We start from the raw sequence: 18,879 nt of genomic DNA on the forward strand, positions 1-18,879 counted from the left end.
TCTTTTCCATATCAGTGTAGATGAAATATTTGTGGAGAGGAATATTCTCTTATTCACGAATTTTTAAGTGTTTTTGTTAGCATGTTATATTGTTTTAATGAAATATTAAGTTGGTAAAAACTCAGAGAAAGTTACTCCAGAATAAACACAGAATTTGTATATTTTTATTATCTTGCCTGTATTACATATAGTACCATAAGATGTCACTGAACAAAATGAAGTTTACATTTCATTCATTCGAAGTCCAGATTTCAGAGTTCAGAGACTCTAGAACATAGCAAACACTCAAACCAACTGAAGGTCATGAGGGAAACAACCACAAAACGTCTGAACTTGAATGGTGGAAGGTACTGTTAACCATCAGGCATGTCCCTTGCCTTAAATGTATAAAATAATACCCATATTAAAAAAAAAAGATGAAAACCCTAACAGTGAAAGTGACAGCTGACACTACAGGGACTATGAAAGCTGACAGAAAAGCTAAAAAAAAAGGAAAAGAAAAAAAAGCAGAAGAACATGTATTATTTTTAGCTGAGGAACAAAAAGTTCTATAAATGTCAATAACTTTGCAGGACAGGATGGAAAATATATGAATATTTAACAAGGAATAGTCCAGAAAAGGATACTTAAGTTCTAAATTCTTTGCTGAAGAGGTAGGGAAATGTGTGTATAGTACATTTCATAAAAAGATTTTTTCAAGGGAAATGGTGCAGAATATTGTTAGTTGAAAGTATAAACTTCAATTCTATGGAACCAGTTCTATTTAGGAGTTCCCCACTCCTACATGATGCTGAGGACCTGAGGGACTCTTCTATTAATTTTGGAATGTTTCTGTCAAGGAACATTAGTAGGTGGAATAAAGCTAGCAGATGTCTCTTCTCTTCCTTGACTTCTTTAGAAGACATAAGACTGCAGAGAGCACAGTTATAACACGGTACCGTGGGCTTACAACACACGGATGTGACATATATGACAACGGCACACGGCATGAATGAATGGAACCGAGTTCAATCGAAGTCACTGTATTTTACTCAAATTAAACTAGTATTAATCTGAAGTGGACTGGGATACCTGAGGTAAATGGAGATAATTACGATACACAGTTTCCCTAGAGCATTGGCAGTAGTGACAAAAAAAATTAGTGAAATATAATGGTACACTAGGAATATCTACCCAATATAAAAATACAAAGGAGGAAGGAGGAATAGAGAAACAAAAAGACCCAAGACTAAAGAACATAATTAGCAAACTGGCAGGTATGGATCCAAGCACAACAATAATCGATTTAAATGGCAGACTATCAGACTGGGTAAATTACATGCCCCAAATATGCTATGTATAGAAGAATCACTTTCAAATCGCAGGTGAAATAGGTTGCAAGTAAAATATTGGGAAACTATACACCATGCAAACTTAAGAGAGTTGGATTGGCTATACCAATATCAGGGAAAACAGACTGAAAAATTACTAGAAACAAAGAGAGACAGTTTATGATGAAAAAAACATAAATTCACCAGGAAATATAACAATTATAAGCATGCATGTGCAGTGATAGGCTGAAAAATGCACCCGGTGCCCAGAAGACAAAGTCCCAGTTTCTGGAACCTGTAATTGTTACCTTATACAGGAAAAGGACCTTTGTGGTGTGATTAAATCTAGAGTCTTGAGATGGGAACATTACCCTGGATCAGCAGGGGGGACCCTAAATATAACCACATGCACACTTGAAGGAAAGAGAGATTCCACAGTAGACAGAGAGCACAGAGGCAGCGATCTGGAAGAAGTGCAATGCTGATTTAGGACTTCTAGCCTCTAGACCTGTGAGAGCATAAATTTCTGTGTTTGAAGCCACCAAAATTTTTGGTCATTTGTTACAGCAGCCACAGGAAACTAATACATGCATCCAACAGCAGAGCTTACAAACACTGGGATGAAGCAAAAACAGACAGAATTGACAATATTTGGGAACTTCAACATCCCAGCAGCTGAACTGCATAGAGACAGAAAAGCAGCAAAGCTACAGAGGACTCGAACACAAGGATCCAACTTGATCAACTGACATCTTTAGAACACTCAACAACAGCAAAAAAATCATTCTTCTCAAGAGCAAATGGAGACTTCTCCAAAATGGGTCATATATCCTAGGTCATAAAGCAAGTCTCAGTATCTATAATGAAAGAAATCACACAAAAGATATTCTCCAGTCATAGTAAAATTAAATAAGAAATTAAAAAACAAAGAAATTTGGAAAATCCACATTCGGAAAATAAACAATACACTGGTGAATAACCCATACATAAAAAAGAAATCACATGGGAAATTAGAAAATGTTATGAATGAAAATAAGTAAACAAAATACCAAAATTTATGGGATGCAGCAAAATACTATATTAAGAGAAATTTATTGCTGTAAAAACCACTATCAGAAGAACAAAAAGAACTCAAATTTTAAAAACTGTTTCCCAAATTAAGAATCTAGGAAAAGAGCAAACTAAACCCAAAACAAGCAAAAGAAATGGGTATTAGAGTATAAACCCGACAAAAACAAAAACAAACACAATAGAGCAAAATAAACAAAAAATGAGGTTCTTTGAAAAGATCAACAAAACTGACAAACCTTTAGCAAGAATGATCAAGATGACCCAAAGTCCCATATATCAGGAATGAATGGGGTAATATCACTAAAACATTAGAAAAATTAAAATGACAAGATATAAAATAAACAATTTATACAAATACATTAGACTACTTTGGTTAAATAACCTAATTCCCTAAAATGACACAAATTACTGAAACTACTGAAGGAAAAAAAATGTGAATATAAACTTGTAACAAGAAAATAATTGAATGGGCAATTTAAAACCTTCCCAGATGACTTCAGTGGTGAATCCCACCAAACATTTAAAGAGGAAATAACACCATCTTTTATAAAGTCTTTCAGAGAATAGAGGAAGTGGGAACATTTTGCTATATCTCATTCCATCTCAAGATTATCCTGATATTAAAGTCAGACAAAGAAAACTACACATCAATATTCCTCCTACACACAGAAGCAAAAATCCTCAAAAGGAACAATTTCTCAAAATATTAACAACCAAAAAATACAATACATATCAAAATAATTTATGCCATCCAAGTGTGATATAGTCAAGAAATACAAGATTGGTTCAACATCCCAAAATCAGTTAATATAACTTATCATATTTAACTTTTTGTCTCCTGTTTGGAAAACTTTTCTCTATTCCGTATCATGAAGAATCCCCTGCATTCTAAAAGTCTGTTCCCTTATATTTAGAGCTTGAATATATTTTCATTTTTTGTTTGTGGCATAAGTTTCTGCTTTCATTTTTTCCTATACTGGGATCTGCTGTTCCAGGTTAAACTGTGTCCCCCAAAGTTCACGTGCTGAAACCTTAACTTCCACATAACACATTGCATGACCTGGTTTGCAAATAAGGTCATTACATATATAATTATTTATGTTAAGACAAGGTCATACTGGAGTGGGGGGGTCCCTAATCCGAATGACTGGTGTCCTTGTAAAAAGGGGACATTTGGACACCGAGATAAGACACGGAGGGAGTGCGATGTGAAGAGACGCAGGGAGAAGACAGCTGTACACGAGCCAACAAGGGAGCTGGAACAGATCCTTCCCTCCCAGTCCTCGGAACGGTCAGCTCTGCTCAGCTCTGATGTCACATGTCTACCCTCCAGCACTGTGAGACAATAAATTTCTCTGCTGTTTGTGGCACTTTGATATGACACCCTAGGAAACTAGTGCGACAATTATCGCACATCTTACATTGAAAAGCCCTTCCTTCTCCACACATCTGCAGTATCAGCTCTGTGGAGTGCCTGTGTGCGTCTGGTTATGGTTCTCCGTTCACTTCGGTCGGGCCATTTCTCCCAGTTCTCCCTGATCAGTATAGCTTTGTGATCATTCTTCTTTTTTTTTTTAAAGATTTTATTTATTTATCTTTAGAGGGGAAGGGAAATAGAGAGGGAGAGAAATATCAATGTATGGTTGCCTCTCGTGCATCCCCTGCTAGGAACTGGCCTGCAACCTAGGCATGTGCCCTGACTGGGAATTGAACCGTAATCCTCTGGTTCACAGGCCCATGTTCAATCCACTGAGCTACACCAGCCAGGGCTGTGATCATTCTTGATGTACAGGAAAGCAAGTCTCCCAGAAACCTGTTCTCGTACTCACAGAAGTTCTTGGCTGTAAACTGGCCCTTTGTTCCTTTACATTTTTTTTTCATATTCCAACAAAACAAAACAAACCTGTTGGAACCTAGATTAATTTTTATTCTGACTTTATACATTTGTAGAGAATGAACAACCTATCAATTTGGGACATCTTTTTCTGCCCACTTATCCAGGTCCTTTCTGAACTAAAAATTTCACAGTAAATTACATATCAGCAGTAAAAGGAACTGGTGGTAATGGCAAACCAAACAAGAGTAATTTTAGAATTTTTCAAATTTTACACAAATGTGCCCCTGGTCCCCAGGGGTTTAGATCCAACCACTACAAGCAGTGGGGAGGGCAGAGGGCGGACTATGCCCACAGTTGAGAATAATTAGTACCAACTGAAGCTACCGTGGCTATGTATACATTCCTGGCCACATCATTCTCAAGGTACAGAATGAAAACCAACTGGAAAAGGAGCAATATGAAAAAGGCGTGCTGGCTTCCAGCATTTCTGTATCTCTATCTATCTATCTATCTATCTATCTATCTATCTATCTATCTATCTATCTATATCTCTGTAGCTATAGATAGATACGGATATAGAGATATAGATAGATATAGATATCTATATTTCCTGGTCAGCTCTCTTAAGAAACAGGCTCTTGAGTGCCACTTATGCAGAAAATGGAAACAAGGATGTGAATAACGGTCAAAAAAGTAAAACCCCTCTCAAGTCTCAAAAACCCCTCTCAAGTCTCCATCGCCCCTCTCGACCTCACAGTGTTTCTAAGCACTGTCATTTGGAACCCGTACGCCATCACAATGATCCGGCTGTTCTTTCCCTGCAGACTCAGCCACCTCGGGCTGCAGGTCGGGCTGCAGGTCTGGCTGCCGGCACAGACAGCACTTTCGGATCAACATGAGACCCTGAGTGTCAGTACTGTCATCCCCGGAGAACTGGAAATTTCCCATTCAGACGAAAAGGTGAGAAATACGGACCTAGTTCATTCAAACAGAAGATTTATAAAGGTTTAGGTAGGCTGAATAGATTTATGTTGAGTAATAGGTAGGAAAAACAAGGATGGTAGAGGAATGAAATCTGAACATTTTCTTTTACACTCAGACAATAATATTTAAAAACTCATCACTTTTAATCTGTCTGTATATCACCTGGAAAGGAGAAAACACACTCATTTTATTTTTCTTTACTTTCTCAAGCTGAGTGACCATTCATGTCACCATCAAGAAAGAGTGGAAAAGATAGAAGCTCCAAAAAGTACACAAAAGCCAATATGATCCTAACTAGTAAACTCAAGACAATTCATCAACAAAAGCCTCCCTTTATTCGACTCATGCTGTCTCGTATCCCTGAGAAGCTTTCTGTGTCCACAGCCTTAACTATCACAGAGGGAGTAACCTTCAAAAGAGCAGTGCCTGGTCTGGCTTGTTCGCTGACTCTTACAGGGCTAGTATTTACAAGCTCAGCAAATACCTGTTAAATGAAGAATTACTTTTATTAAAGTTTAAATAAACTATATATCCTTCAGCTACAATAAAAGGTTCCACTTCATCAACTTTTAAAAATAAGAGGCAACAAAATATAGGTCTGTAACATCAACATTATACTATTAGAGATATTTGATGAGCAGTCTGAATTCATACATTTTTATATTATTTGGAAGTATGAAAGCCTGTTTCTCATTTATATTTCTGAAGCAAAAGAAAAAAATTTTTGGTCCAGGTCATATTAAATAACACAGAGCAACATTTGGGGTGTAGTTAAGACTGCTTTGGTTTTACCCCGATTCCAACTGTTCAGAACAAAGAAAATGTAATTTATTTACCTGAAAGATGAATCAGAACTAAGTGGGGTTTCCTCCTAAAATACACAGGATATTATCTTCTGTACATAAATGCAACACTTGAGCCAATTTGCCAATCCTGCATTTAGATCTACATTACTTACCACAAGCTCTGAGCATTAAAACGTTTAGATAGGGGAGAGAGTAGTTATGGTCTTCTAACACAAACAGAAAATGTAGCATTACCAGTCCACTATCAGAATCATGTTCCTGAAAATATCTTATCCCCTTGATTTAATACTTGGGCAGCCAAATACTTTAAAAAGATGTGTTGGGTATCTTAAAATGAGTATGTCAGTTAATTAATTCTGCGATCCCCTGCTACCAACAGGGCACTGTACAATCTGCTATTATTCACTGTCCTATAGATCATCTGTTCTTGGTGCTGGTTTGTTCCAGGAAGAGAGACAGCTGCAACACTATATCCCTGTTCAACCTGAGGACCATCTGACTTTAATTGTAACACACAGCTTGATATGACTCTGGCTACGAGAAGCCAAAGTATCGTCTGTAATAATCTGGAAAAGCAGAAACCTGCCAACAGAGGGCTGAAGCAGGGACCTGCGCTGTCTGGCTGCCTGACGGGCTGCAGGAAATATGATTAATGAGTAAGGTATAATGATATCAGGAACCCGATTAGCACCACAAAAAGGTCACAGATCAAAGTAGTATGCATTTCATGAGCTACAATCATTGCATAAAATCTGTGGACTTGAAGAGGTAAACCAAAAAGAGGAGGGGGATAAAACCCTTATGCGATAACATGCTAACATACATAAAACACCATACACTAATAATTCAGTCACTTACAGAAAGTTAATAGGGAATTATAAAATGAATCAATATGGACTGCACTGTAGGAAAGCTTTGTTCATCACAGGTATACAGTAAATCTTTTTTGAATGAATAAATTGTTAAATTCTTTCATAAAGACACATGTAAGTAAAATCAAGAATCTTTTCTATTAAGAATGAAAATGATCAGAGATGGAAATACTGTAACTGTAAATTATGTTTGTATTTAATTTGCAGTGATTTTTTAAAATATAGCTCTGCTCAGACTGTATGCTCGTTCAGAGCCTAAACTATGAAGATATCTGTAAAACTTGTAGGAAAAGGAATCACTGGAAGAAATGTTTAATATTTTAATGTTATAATAAATATGCAGTTAGTGTAAAACACTATTTTGTATATAACGTCATAGTCATTCTAACATAGTCTTAAAACAGGACAGGCAAAACCAAAATCTGATTGGAAAACGATTGGGTAAGTAGCCTCCTTTTCTTTTTCCTTTCTTTTTTTTTTCTTTCATGTACTTATTTATTCTCTGTGCCCTTGGGAAACGAGTCTCAAACAGGTCTGGCTCTTCTGAGAGTAAAGACGGAAAGTACTGTCTGGAGAATGGCTAACCCAGATCTACACAATTAAATTTCATTTGTCAAAATATTGTTGAAAAACTTTAAATAGAATTAACTCTATGTCTCTGCCTCTTTTATAACACAGTAAACACACAAACAAACTTCTCCGTATTTTTAATAACACTAAATATGCTAATGATTCATAGAGAGCTGTGATGCTTGAGATTTAAAAATTAAATCATATTTGAGAAAAAGCATTTCAATAATGAAATAATATGGATTTTATTTTCTTAAAAATTTACTCAAGGTCAAAGATGATTATGTATACTTCCCAAATATTATATAAATAGTATTTTATACCTAACTAGTAGTAAAATAAAAACTTTTAATGGTGATTCAAAAGGAACCATTCAACAATGAAAAGGCAAGGCCTTGGCTGAGCAGCTCAGTTGGTTAGAGTGTTGTCCAAAGGTGAGGGTTTCACCCGGGTCAGGGCACATATGAGCAGCAACCAACGAATGCACAAACAAGTGGGACAGCAAATCAGTGTTTCTCTCCCCACCCTTCTCTCTCCCACCCTTCCCTCTCTCTCAAATCAATACCCAAGGAAAAAAAAGACAAGACACACCACAGACTAGGGGAAAACTATTTGGAAAAGATATGCTAAATAAAGGACTTTTGTGGAGAATAAAGAGTTCTTAAAATTAAATAATAAAAAGACAAATAGCTCAATTAAAAATAGGCCATCAATCTGAACAAACTGTTCACCACAGAACATACGAGTGCAGAAAACAAGCCAGTGGAAAGGTGGTCAACATCACTAGCCATTTGGGAATGGCAGGTTAAAATCACGATGAGGTACCTACCAGAATGGCTAAAATAAGACTGACATACCAAGTCTTGGCAAGGATATGGAAAACTGGAACTTCATACATTGCTGACGGCAATGCAAAATGGTAAGCATATTCTTATCATATGACCCAGCAATTAAACTCCTAGGAATCTATCTAAGATAAATAAAAATAGATGTCTATCCTAAGACACATACAAATATTCATAATAGCCTCAACTTGGACAAGCCCCAAATGCCCATAAACTGTAAACAGATAAACAGGATCTGCTGCATTTTAAAATGGAATACTACACAGCATTACAGTGAAATTAACTACTGATACATGCAGCAACTGATACATCCATAGATGGATCTCAAAAACATCAGCTAAGTGAAAGAAGCCAGGAACAAAAAGACTACATACCACATGATTCGCTTTATATGAAATTTCTAGGAAAAGCAAAACTACAGAGCCAGAATCAGTGGCTGCCTGGGCCTTGGAGTGGGAGCAGAGGCAGACTGCAACCAGGTAGGAGGAAACTCTCGGGAGTGGTGCACGTGCTCAAAGTTCACTGCGGTGATGGTCGCGCAGCTGTATAAACTCACCAAAACCTAATGACTTGGTTCACTTTTTAAAAGGTGAATTTTATGGTATGTAAATTATAATTCATTAAATGGGTTTTAGAAGGGAAATCACAAAAACAATTGTGAAATGACTACACCTTCTATTGACTTTTATGCTCCTGGGAAACAAAATCGTAACTATAGATACTGGTCACATTTAAAACCTTGACATTGCCCTCAATGTCTTTCATAGCTAAGCTTCGTCTTTTGCTGTCATTTTAAAAACTTAAGGAGAATCTTCAAGCGGGCGTGGGGTAAAAATAACATGTAAAGCACCTTCAGACTGAGATAGAAAAAATTGTTAAGGGAAAAAAGTCTGTGATAGAACATTAGGTACTATTTTCTGAGTGCCTACGGAGAATATTTTAGATATTTTACACACATAATTACAATCTCCTACTCATAATTTCCAAATAACAAATGAGGAAACTAAGGCTCAGAAAGATTACATTCTCTAAGATGCCATAATTAGCGAAGTGATTGATCCAGGGTCAAGAAAACTAGTCTAACTTCAAAGACTAGCTCTTTCCACGCTCCCTGCATCGCTTTCAGAATAAATAAAACAAAAAATGTCTGCAATCATGGGATAGCAATTAGGATATCAAAGACAGGATTGAAGTACAATTGTTGGTTCAAGGTAAGAAATGCCTCCTAGAAAACTAGAATGCAACAACTTTCCTTACATGTAAATTGAAAATACAATGCAATTGAAGTTCAATATTTAATATGGAGTATAAAATATTATTTTTAAACACTGTTTTAAGCTCCATGGTTCTTAACTTCTATGAAAATTAAAAGCAAAAAGGCAAAGTCATATTACTTTTTCATTAAACCATTGATCCATGTAACAGACAGTAGAAAGCAGTCCACTAGAGAGGATTCTGAAGAATTGTTTGTAAGCACAATAATCATAACTTTTAAAGTTTTCATGTTGTAAACACTACATGAAGAGTCCTTCGAAAGACAGAGACAAAATGCAATCTGAATATCTTGTTTCTATTACCAAACTGTGCAGTGGCCTTTGGACCCAGAACACAGAATTGTGTTCTTTGGCTGGTATAAGAAATCCATGTTCGAAAAAGGAGTTTAACTTACAACTTAGCTTATAATTTTGAATTATCAGATATATATAAAAATAACCTAAATTCTGTATGACAGAATTAATAAAAACATTGTACCTTGCAAGTCAATAAAATTTTATCAAGTTTATATGAAGAATCATGAACCGTTATGTCACTCAGCTGTCCTTAGTCAACTATGGTTCTGTCCAGATGAGCAAGGGTTAATGGTTATAAGAACACATGAAAGATACTTTAGGAAAAGAAAGACTCCTGACAGACAGAGTAGATGATTACTATCTTACCAATCTGTTTATGCGAACAAATTCTTCTGGGGTTTTGGCCCAAGGAGGAAGTTCAACATCGGACACTACTGTCCCATCATCCATCACTCCAAGATTATAATTATTGAAGTTGACAAACATCTCAGGGAGATAATAAAATTCAGGGATCAACTCCTATATAAAAATAAAAGACAATGTCATATTATAAATTGTAGAATACTGATATTCATAAAAGGCCTTGATGATTTCCTATTGTGCAGAAGAAAAGCAAAATAAACATAGAAAAATTTTCTTCTCTTCATTTCACAGCCCTATCACAAAGTTTCTATTAAGGTAGACAGATGCCATCCAACCGATTGTAAATAAGATCTTCTGGTCGGTTCCACGCGTCTCCTTCAGATCAATCAATTCTCATTACCTCAAAATCCTTAAATACCAACATTTGACTAATTCATATATGAGGTCTGACAAGATACAAACAGATTGACATGCTATATCAATAACAACTTAAACAAGATACTTTATGAAGTATATGGAATTTTTTCCAGAAAAAAACAAAATCTTTACAAGCATTAAAATGTCACTGCCTTGACTCCTTCATCAACCAGGAAGATATGCATCACATTTTGTTATGGTTTAACAGTATATTTTGGTATTTTTCTCACATTTCAAAACATTCAGATTTAGTTTTAAGGTACTAATACTGGTTTAAAAAAATCAAAATTTATAATTAGTCTAGAAAATGACCTAAGACATTGAGTAAATGAAATCTGAGTTTAACAGGCTATTCAATAAGCAGAAAAATGCAGCCAGTTAGGTTGTTGTGTGCAATGGGCCCTGTGTAGAACTATTTCGGAGGTCCTATGAATCAGACTAGAAATCCAGTCTTGACATGGGTCAGTGACTTGGTGGTCTTTCAGATACCCCCTTAGGGCCAGCCAGGCAGGCCAGGCTTTCCAAACAGCAGAGTAAAATAGGGAGGTCATCAGATTTTGGACAAGGTCAGTATGAACTTGTCAGAGCACAGAAAAAAGCAGCAGCAGCAATGAAGCTATTACCACCTTCACCATCCACGTGCAGTGCTGCTGGGCTGGGAGCGGTACGCCCCGGTTCACAGTCACAGAGGTTAACTGAGTGGGGAAAGGAGCTAGGACTCCAACTGCCTGATGAGCCCGTCGTCGGACTTGAAAAGCCTTTAAATTACGCAACATTTTAAAAGTAAGAGCACCGTGAAGAAGTTTCACCATAAACGAAAAAGTAATCTCCCCCCAATTTTAAGATTCTCATCTCCAAAAGTGATGCGTGTTTAAGTCTAACTGACTAAAGGGGGTCAGACATGTGTTATTTTATGCAGCAAAAAAGCTACGGCCAAACTGAGTTAACAATGATTGTATGAGATGAGTCAGGTACTAAAATAAACGCTTAATGAAATGTATCCCTTTTAATCTTCACAGTAAGTATACAAGGTAACGCAGCATCTTCATTTTAAAAATGAGTCCAGGATTAAAAACGTAAGTTGCCTTAGGTTATGCAGCTGATTTATGGTAAATTCAGAACTTAGAACAAGATGTCTAACCCTGAAGGCTGTGCCCTAAATCATCAGGTAAGCATGGGCCCTACTGACGCAGCACCCACCGTTTAAAACGTCGTACCATTTAAAATGTTTTCAACACATAATATAAGTCATTTTTATAAGTAAAAATAAACTTTTCATTCTTTCATGATTAACACTGGTGCTCCTGAAAAAACAGATATAGTACACATATGTAGAATGTACATGTACTATATGTAAGTATATACTAATACATATAGGTATTAATTATTTAATAAGATTAATCAAACCAGAAACAATTTTAGAAGTATGCTGTAACTATTATTTACTTACGTATAAGGATAAGTCACTTTATAACTGTTAATAATTTGCTGAAGGGTACATTCAATATATTCCAACTTTGAGAAATTTACTAAAATGTATTACTTTTATTCCCTATTACCTATGCTAATTCTACAGTAAGAAAGAGAACTATGCCTACCTTGTGTCTTCAAAATCAAAAGCAGCATTTTTGACTTAAGTAAGTTCTTATTCTTTCCGTTTCCATAACACCCACTTCCAGGCTTCCTGGCCTGTACCACTCCCCATGTTCCTGTGCAGTAACCCCCATAAGGCTCGCAACAATTAGAATGTTAAGTTTCACACGATAGCTAGCTCCCAAGTTCTAAAATGTGAGCCTAAATTCATTTTTAAAATGGAGATGACACCTTACAGTCATTTCTATTATAAATCAAAGATATATATTACATAAAAAATACATACAAAAAATACTCTTTTTGAGATGAAGACGAGAAAGAAGAATATAACAAGTGACATTTCATAACAATTCTCATAAAAAAGTCTTCAATCCTCATGTAGCACAAAAATTCCTATAATTTTGTATCTTTTTCTGTCTTCTACATGTCACTGTATTCAGTTTGTTTAAAAAATTTACAATATACTTGCTCAAAATAGAAATGCTTTTTACACATTCTATAAGTTCTAAACTCAGTGAACAGAAATATATTTTGCTCTTGGACCACTTTAAAAATATAAATTTATTACAAGTTTAAATTATTTTTTACTTCAGTATTAACAGCTTATCCTAAATATAAATTTACTTATCTAGAAATTAAATGGAGACTTCCAGTCAAGAAGGTAGCACAGGCAGACATGGCTTGCTTCCTCACACAACCACATCAAAATCACAAATAAAATACAGAACAACCATCATTCAGAACCACGAGAAATCAGGTTGAATGGAAGTCTGACAACTATGAAATTAAAGGAATCACATCCACCCAGACTGGCAGGAAGGGCGCAGACTGGGAATGGGCTGGTCCCACACCCATGTGGGGTAGTTAAACATTTGAGAGGGATATCTCCAGAGCAAGGAGTCCCAGCCCCACATCAGGACCCCCAGACCAGTGGTCCAGTGCCAGGAAGATATGTCCCCTGCTCAGGCAGGATGGCCCCAGGCAAAACAGAGATGGAGGCTGACCTTGGCCTGCATAACCAGTGAACAGTCACAGACCGTGTCAGAGCACCACTACCTTGTCCCTGCACAATCAGTGATCCTCCGTGGAGGGTGGAGGTTGGTGGTCAGTGGTCACAGCCAATCTTTGCAGCTGACTGGCCTGGGTAAATCCCTCCCACTGACCTGCCAACAGCAATCAAGGCTCAACTGCAAGAGGGGGTATACTCAGTCACCCAGGTTGGGTGAGAGGGGAAGCTGTGCCACTGGACCCTATAGGACAGCTACTACATTGGGGCATGATATTAAGACACAGAGTCAAAGCAGCTCTACCTAATACCTGGAAACAAACACAGGGAGGCTGCCAAAATAAGGTGACAAAGAAACATGGCCCAAATGAAAGAGTAGATCAAAACTCAAACAAAAGCACTAAACAAAATTGAGATAGGCAATCTTAACAGATGCAGAGTTCAAAACTCTGGTTTTAAGGATGCTCAAGGTACTTAGTGAAGACCTCAGCAACATGAAAACGATCCAGTCAGAAATGAAGGATACACTAATTGAAATATAAAGAACAATTTCCAGGGAGAAAACAGTAGAGGATGAAGCTGAGAATCAAATCCATGATTTGGAACATAAGGAAGCAAAAAACAACCAATCAGAACAAGAAGAAGAAGAAATAATCCAAGAAACCGGAAACAGTATAAGCAGCTTCTGGGTCAACTTCAAACAATCCAACATTTGCATGATAGGGGTGGCTGGAAGGAGAAGAGAAAGAGTGAGAAATTGAAAAATCTATCTGGAAAATGGATTTTTTAATTTCTATTTTTCTCCCCTAATTTTGGGAAGAAAATAGACATGCAAATCCAGGAAGCACAGAGAGTCCCAAAAAAGATGGATGGAAAGAGGCCCCTCCAAGACACATCATAATTAAAATGCCAAACGTTAAAGAGAAAATCTTTAAAGCAGCAAGAGAAAGTTACCTACGTGGAGTTCCAATACAACTGTAAGCTGACTTCTCAAAAGAAACTTTGCAGGCTACAATGGACTCGCAAGAAATATTCAGTCATGAAAAACAGGGACCTATATGCAAGATTGCTCTACCCAGCAAAGCTATTATTTAGAATTGAAGGGCAGATAAAGAGCTTCCCAGACGAGAAAAAGCTAAAGGAGTTCATCACACCGAACCATTATCATATGAAATGTTAAAGGGACTTATTTAAGAAAAAGAAGAAAATCAAAACTATGAACAATAAAATATTCAATAAATACATATAAACAATAAATACATATCTATCAACCATTGAATCTAAAATAAACTACGCAAACAAGATGAACAGAGATAGAATTGTGGATACAGAGAGTGTTTTGATGGCTGCCAAGTAGAAGTGGGTGTGGGGAATGCATGAAGAGATGAAGGGATTGCGAAGTACAAATAGGTGGTTACAGAACAGCCATGGGGATGTAAAGTACAGTATAGGAAATGGGGCGGCCAAAGACTCTATACTCATGACCCGTGGACGTGAACAATGGTGGGGAGATTGCATGAGGGAGGGGGAGAGGCTGGGTGGAGGGGGCCAACAGGGGAAAAATTGGGACTGCTGCAATACCATTATCAATACTATAAAAGAAAATAAATGAAACAAAATACACATAAAGCAAATGAGAAATTATTCACAAAAGATAGGAAGGAAGCACTTTTAAGTCTTACTGGACCCTGTTAAACTTTCAGCTGTGTAATTTCCAACCTGCCAGGTGGGAGATAATAACAAACTCATCAATTTGTTTTTTTTTTTTTAATTTTTATTTATTTATCTTTAGAGGGGAAGGGAAGGAGAGAAGGAGAGAAATATGGTTGCTTCTGGTGCATCCCCTGCTGGGACCTGGCCTGCAACCCAGGCATGCACCCTGACTGGGAATTGAACTGCGATATTTTGGTTCGCAGGCCCACGCTCAATCCACTGAGCTACACCAGTCAGGGCAAATTTGTTTTAATAATAGATTTTATTTGTGCTTCCTACAAAGATTTCTATAGATTTTATACAATGTATATTATAAAAATATTTCAAAATTAAAATTTCACACTTTATTGATTAAAAAGCTTAAAATTTCACTGGAAAGTTATGAAGATATGAATTAGTTTGCCCTCTTAATTTTTACCTCATGCCCCCACACCCCTTGATTTCAGCAAGCAGTCAGGCATTTCCAGAACTTCTGCATGGTCCAGAGCAGAGGCATCTTGAGGACATCCTCTTTTTCTGTCCTTTGTGAAAGTCTAAGCAAACAGGCATTATGTAAGGTGTCCAGGAGAGCAGGGTGAAAAGTTAACAGTTTTAGAGACAGAAGCCTCAGGAGAGAGAGAAGGGTTTCCTGAGAGTAAGGAGGCAGGTTGCTCTACATCTGTAATCAGCTTTCTCTCAGCGCCAGGGGAAGGAGACGGATGAAGCCAGGCTGGACCCAGGGGATGATGAGTTGTGATCCGGTCCCAACGTGCTTCCATCGGGGTCTTCGTGAATTAGAAAAGGACGACCCTTCTGGGCTGTGCAGCCCTGAAGCGGACTCAGTTGGGTGAGTGGAGAGCATGCTGGGCTTATGCTCCTGTTCTTTGCTTCAGATAAGCACCCCTGCATTCCAGACGATCTGCCGATGGACTTGGTGGCCTCACAATGGTACATTTCGGGAAGCTAGTCTCTTGGCGCCAGGAATTTTGGCATCAGCAAATATTTCTTAACCCAAGCTTGGTATGATCAGCAGAGCGCTCTGCCTCCCAAAACCACGTGTCTTAGAGAGCGAGGATGTGACAAAATGGAATTAAGATGTGAGGGCCAATTTTCTAGGTACCACGCAAGCTTGGATCTCATTCAATCTTGGGAAAAGGAGGTCCTTGCCCACCCCTTTAATGACTATGTAGTAAATTTCCAAGTAGCCTAATATGAAAAAGATTTGAATTCAAACTGGGACATATCTTACATACTTGAGGTTGTGGCTATGAATTTATATATATTTCAGTGACACAAAGGGTGATGTGATGTATCATTATCACACAAAGAAACAGAAACATTTACTTAGTTTTTCGTTTTCTCTACCCTTTGTAGAGGACTAGGGTAGGGTCTGGAATATGGATCCACAAGCGTCTTTCCCTCCTTACAGATCACAGACTTAAATTGCTGAGAAAGAGTGAAAGGGTACATTCATGAGGAGGAAAATGGTTGCAGGAAAAACGGCACACTAGAAATTCAAAAGAGAAAGGATGTCTAAACGCTGGGATGGTCAGAGTAAGCATTAGGGAAATGAAGATCATACAATGCATTCCTCTAATACAACACTCATCACACTGTACTGTGATTGTTGGCTTGTATCTTATTCTAAACTGTCGGCTCCACGAGACTGAGGACGTCACGTATCTCGTTCACCACCACACTGCCAAAGCCTAGACATGGACTGTGACACAAGCCAGGCACTCAGTGAAAATTTGCTGACTGAAGGACTGAAAAATGGTACTTAAACTCAAGGATACATAAGCGTGGGGAAACTAGAATAGTTCTGACAAGAGACGTATTTTAAAAAGAGATATAGAGATGAGAACATGCATTACCATTTCCAATGACCAGTGCAGAACCATTGAACGGGTTTAGAGAGGGCCATCTACACGAGATGGGGAATAAAGCTGTGGAGACACTGGAAGGGTCCAAGTGCGGGAAGCCTGAATGCCAGGCAACAAAGTTTAGCTTATTCTCCATAAGAAAAACATTTTTTCCATAAGAGAATTTAAAAAACAAAACTAAATTTAAAACAGAATGAATGTTTCCAGGAAATTTAACACTGAAGAGAAAGATCATGCAGAATCTACATATAGTGTAACAAACATCATCAAATAAGCACAAACTAAGTAAAGGAGCAAGCGTATATACTTAAAACATATAACGACCTCACTATAAGGAAATGTGCATGAATAAATTAGTTGATAGGAGTTGAATTATCATCTTTAATGTCAAATAAACTTACTGAACTCAACTGAGGTACACCAACATGTGACCAGAGAAATAAGTATACATACAGCCTGAATGTTTCTATGGATGACAATGACATCCTATTTACAGCATGGAATTCCATCTTAATCCCGAAAGCATCTTTCTAAGAAACATCACTTGACATTACCAAATATTGGAGTTTAAAATGATCTCCTTTGACAGATAAAATTTAGTATCAGAGTCAAAGATTAAGTCTTTCTAATACTTCTAATGTAACATGCACAAAGTGAAGTATGTTTTATATTCATCAGAAGAGAACCTTCGGCTCTAGATAAAAAACACATGTTCAGCAATTCTTTAAAACATGAGTAGAAAATGATAAGTAAACACTGACAGAAGACAGAGATATTTACAATTCACATTTTCTCCTGACTTGCTGACAATGATTTTAATCTCTGTCATTTAATTAGGCAGATGGGTCATAGAAGCAGGTAACATGGTCAAATGCACTGTATAATCTCCTAAAATAAAAATTTGAAAGGTTCAACCAGAGGTTATACCACAGTTCAGGGTAAGCCCATTGCTTTGATCACAAATCCCAAGGCTTTCATGGTCTAATGATAAGGATTGGTTGTGACCACACATATGCTTCAGTTTTCTTTATTGAGGTATGATCCCGGCTGACACAAGGGGCCTCTGCACGAGGCTGTGCGATTCTCCTGCCCACAGCCACCAGTTCTGTCCACGGAACTGAAACCATTAACTTCAAACGTACCTGGCACCCACCACAAATACTAATCTACTAACCCAAAGCAACAATATAATCAAAATTGAAATAAAAAGGAAGATGCTCCATCACGGCCAAAGTTAAATTTTTATTTTATTCTTATTAAAATATGAAATCCTGCCAACTCAAATGCCAGCACCATAGTGAGGTAACGAATTTAATGCACACTATTCTGGGTACATTGATGGTAACACAAATGTGCAAGTGAAATTTTGGCTTCTCACCACTAGGAAATAATAGTTTATCAAAGAAAAATATATATAAATATAAGCTTTTTTAATGAACAAAAAAGTAAATATATTACGGAAAAATAATGTATATGCTTTGATACATTTCAACTTTCAAGTATTTAATTTTTTAGGCCACAAATTATAGTTTTTTTAAAAACTCAGAGTTGAATTGTACCTCTAAGTCATTTTAAGTGGACTGCATATCTGAAAGTTTTCAAATTGATGATGAAATTTAGTTTTTCCTTACTCAGTAGATAAAATACAATGTTTTTGTTAGTAAAAGAAACATAACATTAATTTTTGAAATTGGAGAAAGAAAAATAACCTATAGCCCTTGTATAAAGATCCCATAAATACCATGTGGTTTTAAATATTAGAAAACTGTCTTTGCAAATGCATTAAAATAAAGAAAAATCAGAGACTACAAACCAATAGATAATAGATAATCTATCTCAATCTAATATAGTGAGGACAATAATTGGATTTGAGTCTTGTCTACTCAGATTACTGGTCACATGTCCTTAAACTAATTCAATTTTTCTGACCCTTACTCCCCTTCATTGCAATTTCTAAAACACAGAGTTACTGTGAGGCCAATATGAGATAATATAGAATTCTATATGCACATAAGATCTTATTGCTATTATTATCATCATTAATGTGATCCCTGATAAA

The 18,879-nt window shown here is 36.9% G+C and overlaps 1 protein-coding gene across 1 annotated transcript in view; it reads right to left on the reverse strand.

The window, feature by feature from the left end:
* LRBA (LPS responsive beige-like anchor protein) overlaps positions 1-18,879 on the reverse strand; it is a 526,673-nt gene that overhangs the window by 108,325 nt on the left and 399,469 nt on the right. The window contains exon 47 of the mRNA XM_037141420.2: positions 10,233-10,385. Within this exon, the coding sequence (XP_036997315.2) occupies positions 10,233-10,385 (153 nt within the window). The remainder of the gene's footprint in view (positions 1-10,232; positions 10,386-18,879) is intronic.

The sequence above is a fragment of the Artibeus jamaicensis genome, unplaced genomic scaffold (genome assembly GCF_021234435.1).
Source record: "Artibeus jamaicensis isolate MK-2021 breed Jamaican fruit bat unplaced genomic scaffold, CSHL_Jam_final scaffold_537, whole genome shotgun sequence".
In the NCBI taxonomy this organism is placed as follows: Eukaryota; Metazoa; Chordata; class Mammalia; order Chiroptera; family Phyllostomidae; genus Artibeus; species Artibeus jamaicensis.